Raw genomic sequence first — 10,635 nt, 5'->3', positions numbered from 1 at the left:
CAACAAAAAACAGCCCCAAAAACCCCAGGCTAGGGAGAGGCTCAGGGTGGAGAGAGCAGGTCTAAGAAATTACAGCCATGGTATTCAAAGCTTCCTAGGCTTATTTAAACGTTCCAGTAAGTCAAATATTAGGCAGGTCAAACACACTAACTTTGCTGTTGTCATGGGAATAACTGGATTTCAAAACCAGGACTATTACTACTGAATACACTTAGATAAAAGCTATTTTAAGAATTAAACTGTATTGTGTATCAATAATATACAACCCAGATTTTATCCTAACACATGCTTTCGATATAAATTAATCAAATTAAATAACCTAAGAGGAGAATATCAAGACTGCTAGATAAATTTGTGCTAGTTTTACCCCTTTCAGATCTATTTTAATGTCTGCATTAATCTTTACACACACTATTTCCAAAACAGCATGCTGTTCTTCCCCCTTGAAAACGAGGAGAGAAACCCCACCATGCCAGCAGCTCCGTTTCTGTAAGGAAATGGACAGTAGCAAACCTGAAATCGATGATGTGCAACTGAAGGTTGGTTCTTAAATTACAAACAGAAGTTTGGTAAGTGTCCTTTTAAGGGCACTTCCAGGAACTACCATAATTCATTTGCCAAGTTTGTAGAGCAGACAGCTTTCCAGGGTGTCACTTATCGATGAGTTTAAGGAGCTGTTGAAACACTACAATCTCAAGCATATGTCATTTTGCCCAGTAACGCTCGTTTGAGTTGAATAAAGCTATTTGCATAGAGACTGCAGAAGTGAGACTTCCAACAGACTATTTCTACTTACTATACCAAGAGTAACTTGGGAAGCATCTTACCAGATGCATTTTCTTTTCCTTTGGCATCTTGGGCAGTTTCATCTGCTGGACATGGCAGTCCTACCAGAAGATATTTGTCCACGGGCATAGAAGCAGGACGGGCTTGCAAACTCCGGCTTGTACGCCTCACAACTCCTTCTTTGTCCTTCAGGTCTGTTGGTTCAGATGCACTGTCTTTCATTTCATTAGCTTCCAGAAAACCCATCTTACTTTTCTTTCTACCTTTGGCTGGTGCACTGGCTGTGCGCCGGAGAATTCGATCACCAATAGATCGCTTCCGTACGTAGGGCCCGCTGGTTTCAGCAGAACTGTGCTTGGGGTTCTTGTTAAACAACCCCCTGAGTCCTATCAGCTGCTTATTCTGAAAGGAAAAGAATAATGAGAGGTTTGAGTTCAGACTACTATATAACAAGCAGAACGAAGGGCTGCTTTCAGAGTATTTATGAATGATGAAGACAAAGTTCAAAATGCAGCAAAGCAAAAATTCACACCAAGCAAGTCACATCTACTCTGACCAAGGAACGATCAGCATAGGTCTCCATGAATTCATGCATGTCTGTACTTCTCCTCATTAGGTTGAGCGGTTTGCTCCAGTCCCCTAATCAGAGATGACAAGGCTGTAAGAAGTGTACTGCAATGACAGGCTACACATTAACTTGGAGTTTTATGCATGGGCTTCATCAAAGCAATATTCAAATGCTGCAGAGTCTGAATGAAGAATGATGTAAGTTTGGTAGTTGCAGATCATGCGATTAGGAACCATTTGAAAAAAATCTGTGCCCAGCAAGTGCAAAGTGCATGCTAATGAAGTCTACCTTTGTGGCTCCTAGAAAGTGCAATATTGTGTAACTGGGATTGAGGATTAAAGGGCTCCACTGAAAGGCAAAAAAATGCAAATACATTTGGCTAATGTTTTCAGACTGTGATATAAGCAAACAAGGTCATAGCACATCATCTGTAAATACAACCACTTTACAGCAAGTTATTTAAAAGTTTATTAGTCTGAGGTAAGCATCTCAAACTTGACCAGATATCCTCGCTTGTAAGGACGCAAACGTGCATTCAGCCTTCGTTTATAAGTTAGAAATGATAATACAGCCCATCATTAAGGCTACAATTAGATGACTCAGAGATCAAACCTCAATGGGTCTTGCCCCCCTCGTCCTTTTGCCTACCCTATGAGGCCACCTTTTCCTATTTTTCTGGAGTATATTTCTTCTTTGAAGAGCATGCAAAGCCAGAGCTACAGCCAAACTGGCTCCCTACAGACCATCACCAAAACTCTATGTGATTTCACACATGTACCCAGATGCAAGGAAAAAATCCTCTCCAGAGAGGGTGGGGAGCACTGGGACAGGTTGCCCAGAGAAACTGTGGATGCCCCATCCCTGGGACTGTCCAAGGCCAGGCTGGATGAGGCTTGGAGCAACCTGGTCTGGTGGAAGGTGTCCCTGCCCATGGCAGAGGGGGGCTGCGTGGGCTTCAAGGTCCCTTCCAACCCAAACCAACCTGTGATTCTATGCGTACAGGTACATGCACAGGTCTGGTACGGTCGGTGTTGTTCCCTCCACAACCTCCCTGGCAGGAGAAACACTTCAGAGGCAAGAGCAGCTGACTACGTTGAAACACCGGTCCCTGCGCTGAGACAGGGATGCCAAGAGTGAGACAAACATCGAAGGGGCTTACAGAGGCATCAGTAGATCCCTCAGTGAGGGCAAAGGCAGTGGGGTCAATTGAGGATCTGGGCTACACCAAACCTCAGGCCCTAGGCCTTGTCTAAGTTGTTTTCCATCTCTGTTCCACTGAACTTTCCTTGGGTGCTCGCAGAACTGTGGTTTTATATTTGACATGACATTCTCTGCATCCACTCAGAAAGGAGAGACTAAGGGCTAACTGTTCTTTTCAACCTATACCCTTCCTAAAGGTGGACGTTTCTTTGTCTGTGGGTTTTGTGTGTTTTTCTTTTTTTTTTTTTAATCACTACAAAGGGCTGTTTTATTTTAGCATCCAATTGACTATGGCCTTAATTTCTTTGTGTTAGTTATTTACAATGACCTTTTGTAAACTGCTCATGAAGGCAGCTGAAGCAGAAATGCAGAGAGAAAGCACTGCGCTTTTGCTTTCATTTTACAAATGCTTTAAGATTAGTAATCTTGCAGAAAACGCAAAATGTATGCACCAAAAATATTTAAAGCCTAAATTAACTGCTAAAAATAGCTTTGTCAAATACCATGTTCTGGTGCAGTTACAGTTCTCAACATTTACTTTCAAAATAAAATTAGTTAACACACTGGAGAAGTGTACTTACTGTAGCTAGAGGTGGTAATTATTAGGTGCTAACAGGAAGAACATTCATAAGCACATGCATGCTAAGACTAGAGTAACAGTTTGTTATGCTTTCCTTGCTGATCGCGTCCAAGCAATCCCACGCACCATGAGCTACATCACTCTGCTTCCCGAGCACCCCGACAGAAGCCTATCTGCACGGTTATTGGGGCATCTCAGCTGGAGAGAGCCGAGGGTTTTACTGGGTGTGCTGCGAATGGGTGCCCTGGCCCAGTGCTCTTCAGAGAAAACATTGTGGATAAGGAATTGCATTTTGCTTCCCCGAGAGTGTTGATGCTTAGCAGCGTGTGTGGATGCCTACAGATACGAGTATAAATGAAGATGGCAAGTTGAGGGCAATAGAGAATCAGACATTGTGGTTTTTCATCACTGTATGAGCTGGATAATTTAAGCTTTGTTACTGATCAGTGCCAGGGAGCGCTAGGCACTACGTATCCAAGGTACCAAATGCCACGCACCTAAGCTGCATGAATCACTTCGAAACCACATAAATCCTTTGAGGTTCTGTGGTGTATTTAAATCCATTTTTATAAGAATGCAAACCAAAAGAAGTCATAGGGGATGTAAATTTCCAGATACACCTACCTTTCCATAGATCTCATTAATGGTTATATGAACAAATATGGATGCTTCTATCAGCCCTTCTAAATACACATGACGATAACCTAGTAAAACAAAAATATTGCACAACATAATGATAAACAAAAATAACCAACAGTTTGCATTTTATGCACAACTGGCAACGACTGCCTATAAAAGTGAAATATACACCGTAAGCCACGTCATGCCTTTAGTAAAACCTCTTGTGTTCTCACACGTTTTCCAAGCCCTCCCACTACAAACTGTCTCCAAGTTATAAATAAGACACCAGTAGGAATTTCCAAAAGCACAGGCTCCCAAACTCCTTCGAGTAACGGTGAATATACCACCCTAGGATACCAGGAGAATTATCCAAGCTCAGACGTGTAGTCTCAGAGTCATAAGCATACACCTTATGCTGACAACCTCATCTTAAGTTCAGCGGTGTTCGCTCGTCACCTAGATTTTCACATCAAGGACGAGTGGGACTAACCAGGCACAAGACTGCTGAAGGCCAGAGTTCTCTGTCCAACAAAGTCCCGCCCAATAGGGTCGTGGTCCCAAACAAGGAATCGCACCAAAGCCATTTCAGGCATGTGGATGGTAAAAGTGAGCGTTTCCTCCCAAACAGGATTAAACCCTGTGAAACAAACAGAACAGACACTTTGGGAAACAAGTCCATAGCAAGTGCTAGCCTCAACCTTCATGATGCAAAGCAAGAGGCATAGAAACAAGCAGACCAAGTACCCAAATGAGCACTCATTGCTCAAGTAGATCTAGGCGCTCTCAATCCCCATTATGTGAGTAATTAAAATTGATAGATCTGTCCCTTGGACTGCTTTTACAAACCAAATGCTGGTTGTGTAGCTGGCTGGGATACCAAGGCAAGTTGCTGTTTTGCAGAACTATGGGAGGCTAAAGACTGACCAAACCAAAAAGGAACTACCTTTTTCCTTGAGTTTTTTTAACAACTGCCTATGAGAGCTGCAACAGGCTCTCTCACTCTTATTCATCCTCTTCCCGTGAAAGCTGAGGTGGCGGTGAAACTGCCTAGGACACGATTTATTTCCATTGCATTTGAAGTTCCACGTGTATTTTATACACATTTTTAAAAAAAACATTTGGAACTTGTGTATGAAGGGGATTTAAGAACAATCCCGGAGAAAGATACTGTGGTGAACAGTTCTTGTCCTTCACCTCTAGCTTTTTTGCCTCCCACACCAGAAATTCTGTGTAGAAAGCACAATTAATTTGTTAAAATACAATAATTTGATTTTGTTCGTTAAAAAGCTTTGCAGTTTAGAAAGTAATAACAAATACTGAATCGTTTATAGTTACTTCACATTTTACTCCAAGAAGAGGAAATCAGCTAGGTTGTCTTACCATTGTCGTCAACCACCCTCGTTTGATCTTTACAGCAGTCAACAGGCAGCCCAATAACTTCCACCTCAACAAAGGGGTCTATTATCTATTTTTAAGAAAAACAAAGTATTTGAAAAGCAAGCCAATGATACAAGTGAAGGTCAATTTTTAAGAAAATTCATGCAGAGAGTTAATTTAAATTCATATGGGGCTTCAAAAACCTTTGATCCATGTGAATTTTCAAGCAGCACAATCATGGCCAACGGCTTTAAGCTGCTGTATGGATTGCAGTCTCAAGAGCTATGGCCAGCTACGGCTAATTTTCAGAAAAGTGAGGTCACCCTCAAAATACAAACCAAATCAGTTGTTAAACTTCAGGTGTAGGATACAGACTCTGTGGGAAAATGTAGTTTTTAGCTACTGAAAGCTTGATAATTTCTGAAATTTATTGGTGTATTTAAATAAGGAGAAAGTTTGAGTCACATGCTGCCGTGTCCCTCCAGGACCCCTCATGGGAGCATTTGTTGGTATCAGAGCATCTTACCTCTCCTCTGTCTCCTAACATTGAGTCAGGAGGCTTAGGTAGCTGCTGTCCACTGATGATTTTCAGAATAAGCTGCTTTTTAGGACTGGCAGGAAGTGGATCAGCAGAGTAGGGGTTGAATGTGCCTAAAAGATGGCAACGAATGAGAAGCATAAGGAAAACAATATACAGCACAAGTATCGCCGCCCCCAAGACGTGTACATGTAGCCATGATTCACTCATAAAACTCCAGTCCACTTTCTCACTACCTTTTCTGAGCTGAGCAGCCCTTGTTTATATGATTACAAGACAGAAGGGACCCCTCTAACAGTAGGGTTTTGCAAGACTCTGTTGAAAAAGCTTTCTTCTGGAAGCAGTAGCTTCAAAAACCCAGCAGTTATAACCCAGATCAGCACTCTGATATTGTTCTCGTTAACATCTGGGCAGCTGTGCAAGAAACCAGCTATTCCTGCAGCAGCACCTGCTTCAAGTACCGTAAATTCCTCTGGCATCCCTCAAGCACCTTTCAAACGATGCCACTGCTCCTTATGGCCACGTTGAGAAAGTTACTTAGAGATACAGGGGCACGATCAGATCCCAAATCTTCAAAATATGGAAAGATTATCATCACATAACACTGAAAACCACAGCTCCTCTTTTAAGTGTTTTGAGGACTGAGCCAAATCCTTGTAAAGGGAACCAAATAATTCCAGTGACATGCCTGAAAGTCCTGGGTACTTGGGTCCTGGACCACCGCGTGTCTTATTCTACTTTCATTGCAGTTGGCCACCCTAGGACCCCTTCCACTTTTTTGGAGCACATATTAATAAGAAGAAACCCTCAAAATATAACTATAATAACAGCAAGAGATTGCATACTAGCACTTACAATAAGAGTTACAAATGTATGGAAGTGTGAAAGAGACAGGCTCTTAGCTTCCTTTCTTTTGTCTTCACAACTTCATCACAAAGACACTTTCCGAAAGGCTTGATGCTTACAGTCATAAATCTATAGAGGGGCATTACCTTTGCACATCTGCTGAGGTTTGAGGACATAACCACAGTTGCCATTTACTCTAAATTTTGCTTCGTTTAATTGCATCACGCGTCCCTCAGACTGGTAGTTTAGTGCCACTGTTGAAAGAGAAAACTCGGGTGTCATTGATAGAGATGATATTTACTTAGCAGAAACACAAGAACTGGGAAATAAGTTTTTCATGCAACACCTACCTAACTGGCAACCAACGTTCCAGTAAGGTAAAGGATTGAAATTGCTGGAGTCAATCCGATAGGCTGATGGATAGACTCTCGTAAGCTGTTTCTGGTTGTAGAGCATAAACTGTTCGGCCTTCTGCTGCACTGCTTGGTGGGCTCTTGTCTCACTGAACGATAGCACGTTCCCTGTTGATCCTGCGTGTGTCGTTAAATCAAGGAATGAGTTATAAAGCAATCCCAGGAGACGGGGCCTGAACTCAGACCTGTTACACTGGTATTAATCGAGGGGAGCATGAGATTTAGTCCAAAGTTACAACAACAGATTGCCTTGTCATGTGCAAATCATGCACATAGCGTAACTGAAGGGCACCAGTTTCCCCTTCCAGAAGGGTCTTTTGTTCTACCCTCAAGTTTCCAAACTATAAAAGGAAAGCCAAGCAAGAGCTCAAGCTAATTGCTGGGCCTTTTCTCCTGCAAAACCCCACGCATGACTATGAAGAATCTATGGAGAAATCTACTAATGGCAACATGATCCCAACAATCTGACCAAAGAGCTTACAGCCCAGGAAAGATGTGCCCAGTAGAGCTCTGGCTTTGCCCTTGTCCTTTTAACACATTTACAGCAGCACTCAACCATTTCTCTCTCACACACAAGTTCCCGCAAACTCATCCTTTCCCTAAACCATCCAAACAATCTTTTCAAATTCATATGAATGTCCCATCCCTGTCCAAGGCCAGGCTGGATGAGGCTTGGAGCAACCTGGTCTGGTGGAAGGTGTCCCTGCCCATGGCAGGGGGTGAGACTGGGGGGGCTTTAAGGTCCCTTCAACCCAAACCATTCTGTGATTCTATCATAAGAAACCGAGGGAAAGGATATTTCCCAGTGAAGGAAAAGGTGGTGCTTTAACTCTTTCTCCATAGTGAAGTAAAAGGAGCAGGTAAGTACTCTGCTTTTAAAATAGCTTTGAGAAACAAGGGAAATGTTGCGAACACAGACACATTTCATATCCAAACATGAAAGTGAACAAGCTTGTGTAAGTTTTGTGCCAGTGGCCTTACCATCATCTACTATATCCTGGGCTGCCACAGAGTTCGTGTACACCACTAGGTCAGAGAGCGCTCGGCACAGCTTCACCGTTTTTCTTCGACGGCCCAGTCTGCTGAGTTGTATTTAATACAGAAAACAAATCAGGAACTTTTCAATATTTAAACTATATTTCAATCCCCCTTTCTCTTCTTTCAACAATAAGAAAAAAAACAGTGAACAGGAAACCACGTGTGGCAAACCTCCTCAGAGAGGGCTCCGACATGCCTGTTCCCCTTGTGCCTCTGCAGTCACACCACACGCACTTTTTCATTTAAAACATAATGAAATAGCTGCACCACAGCTCTTACAAAAAGCAAGACAGCCAGCTTTGAGCTGTATCTGCGAATGGAGCATTTCAGTGACAACAAACACATTCTCAATGGCACTTTTTTGATTGCTTTTTCTTTACTTTCACAGATGTAATAAAGCTGGCTGGGCTGTGACATACCCTTCTTTAGCCTAAACTGTTTTCTTTGAGCACTGTTTCCACTATGCAAAACGTAGATTGGCATTTTTCCATTAGAAGAGTATTACTATCACACTTCTTTTCAGTTTAAGGGTAATTGCTATTTGTGACCTATGAAAACCAATGCAACCAAAATATTGGGCTTCAGCAGTCACTGCAACAGACACCCCAACAGCAGCATCATAAATGACCTGCTCTTAAGAACAGGCATAAATATTGATGGTAGTAAACATGCCTTCAGCTTTAACTGAGCTGTGAAACAATGGTGATTCATAGCTCACCTGTGGAGCTGTCCCATTTCCCTCCCAGAAGAGTTTTGCTGGCCTTCTTCATCATCAGATGCGCTATGGTATTTGGATGCTGCCTTCACAGCCTTCTGTCAGGAAAGAATCAAGCACAACGGCGTCACTTTAGGGGACGGTTCTGTAAATTCACTTTCCTGCATAACATCAGGTAGGTGGGCAAGCTGCAGCAGGTTTACAGCACAGCACCCGTGTCCTACAAGGCCGCAGAATGACCCCCATCGACAGCAGAAGGCCCCAGGTGGTACATCAAGCGTTCCCATACGTGCGGAGAAGGAAAGCCAACACAGCATCTGTGCCCTGATCTCCCTCCATCTTGCAGGGTCCAAGTCTGCAGCCACAGAGGTTTAGCTGCTGGCAGGATGACAATTTCAAACCTGAAGAAAGTTATTCCTGCAGACTGGCCAGTCTGTTGCAGGCCACTGCATGTTCTGCAGCTTCCCTCTGATGTGAGAGGGCAATATTGCTCCACTGTCTCCAGTACACTGGCACTGCTCCTGCGAAATTCTAACGGATCATATCACATTTAGCAAACAGCAACATGCTAGGATCTAGATGTACAGTGCATTCCTTCCACCTAACTATGCTCCCCTCAGTTCAGAAAAATTAACAAACACATTCATGAAGTTGAGAACAGGGTCTGTCCAAAATTTTTCAGCCTCTTCTTGCTGCTGCCTTTTGAGCCACACATACAAGCAATTCAAATTGTTCGAAATTATTACAGCATACAGTAAAGAAAATGGCAGTGATAAAAAGATTAAAATCTCAAAAGCACCTTTTTTCATAAGCACCTATTATTTAATACAGTTTCCCATTTCAACATTATTGTCTTTTATAACATTAGCTATAGCTTCAAGTGAGAGTTTCTTTAATTCCCTGCTCATCAAGAGGTAATTAACAATATAACTGAGAGCTCCTTATCCTTTTGCTCATATGGCTACACGCCAATTGAGCACAGACTTCTTTTCTCCTGCTGTGATACTCCAATAATGTACATAATTTAGTTTGCTGTGTTGAAATAAAGTTGACTGTATTGGAAATCATTTGCATGGTTCAGTTCTGGAATCCAAAGGTACGGCCTCTGGGTATTTCCTGCAGTTAACTGGCAGGAGCTGTGGGCCTTAGCGTCCTTGTCCCTTTATGGGCAGTTTTTAAGAAGTTTATCATACATGGATACATTTGGCACAAGAGCTGGCTGAAAACATCACAAGCCAATAACCCTGGGTAGATAATTCTGGACCTGCAAAAATATCAATAGCAGCCATCCTTTCCAGGCATCCCTTTGGCTGGAAAGGCATAAAGGGGAAGTTACTGGATATCCCTGTTGCCTCAGTACACAATAAAATCATTATTAAAAGCAAAAATCAACAAAAAAGCTGTATGTACTTCATCTTATTTTTCTCAGCAGAGATGAAACGAATGGGCTTTCCAACCTGCTAGCTGAAGTCATTAAATTATTCACCTACTTTCCAGCCCTCAGTGTAACCAGCAGTCTTCAGTGGCTGACTTTGTCTGTGCCATGTCATTCCACAGCATCTGTTCTCCCGCCAGCCAGCACAGATTACAATGTGAAGTGTCTACTACCGGGCACGACAGGTACTTGCAGATCTCAACACATACCGAGTAAATAATGTGCACTTAGCTAAAGCTGCTGAGAAGAATGACTCCTTTAAACTGATGTAAGTTTCTAACAGATGTGTAAGTATGAGTCCTGGTATTGTCTGCCCAGAGAATTTCTGACGGCTACTAGCTGGGTTCAGGGCAGAAGAGCTGGTGGCTGATTAAGTTCTATGAAGTATGCCATAATTGTTGGTTTTCCTAAACTGCTGCTCAGATTATCAATTACAGACCATGCTCCCTGCTCAGCTGCAGCTTTCATCATGGATGGAATCACAGAATCAGAGTGGCTTGGGTTGGAAGCGACCTTAA

The 10,635-nt window shown here is 42.7% G+C and overlaps 1 protein-coding gene across 1 annotated transcript in view; it reads right to left on the bottom strand.

Annotated features, from left to right (window-relative positions):
• LOC104510867 (1-phosphatidylinositol 4,5-bisphosphate phosphodiesterase eta-1-like) overlaps window positions 1-8,780 on the bottom strand; it is a gene marked incomplete at its 5' end in the record, with an annotated part of 12,302 nt that extends 3,522 nt beyond the window's left edge. The window contains 9 exons of the mRNA XM_010153255.1: window positions 828-1,188; window positions 3,759-3,838; window positions 4,246-4,392; window positions 5,136-5,220; window positions 5,659-5,783; window positions 6,663-6,770; window positions 6,867-7,046; window positions 7,911-8,008; window positions 8,686-8,780. Of these exons, the coding sequence (XP_010151557.1) occupies window positions 828-1,188; window positions 3,759-3,838; window positions 4,246-4,392; window positions 5,136-5,220; window positions 5,659-5,783; window positions 6,663-6,770; window positions 6,867-7,046; window positions 7,911-8,008; window positions 8,686-8,780 (1,279 nt within the window). The remainder of the gene's footprint in view (window positions 1-827; window positions 1,189-3,758; window positions 3,839-4,245; window positions 4,393-5,135; window positions 5,221-5,658; window positions 5,784-6,662; window positions 6,771-6,866; window positions 7,047-7,910; window positions 8,009-8,685) is intronic.
• Window positions 8,781-10,635: the final 1,855 nt, after the last annotated feature.

Source organism: Eurypyga helias, unplaced genomic scaffold (genome assembly GCF_000690775.1).
Source record: "Eurypyga helias isolate BGI_N326 unplaced genomic scaffold, ASM69077v1 scaffold17840, whole genome shotgun sequence".
Classification (NCBI taxonomy): Eukaryota; Metazoa; Chordata; class Aves; order Eurypygiformes; family Eurypygidae; genus Eurypyga; species Eurypyga helias.
Note: the sequence above shows the minus strand (reverse complement) of the source record. Positions and strands in the feature narration are given on the sequence as shown.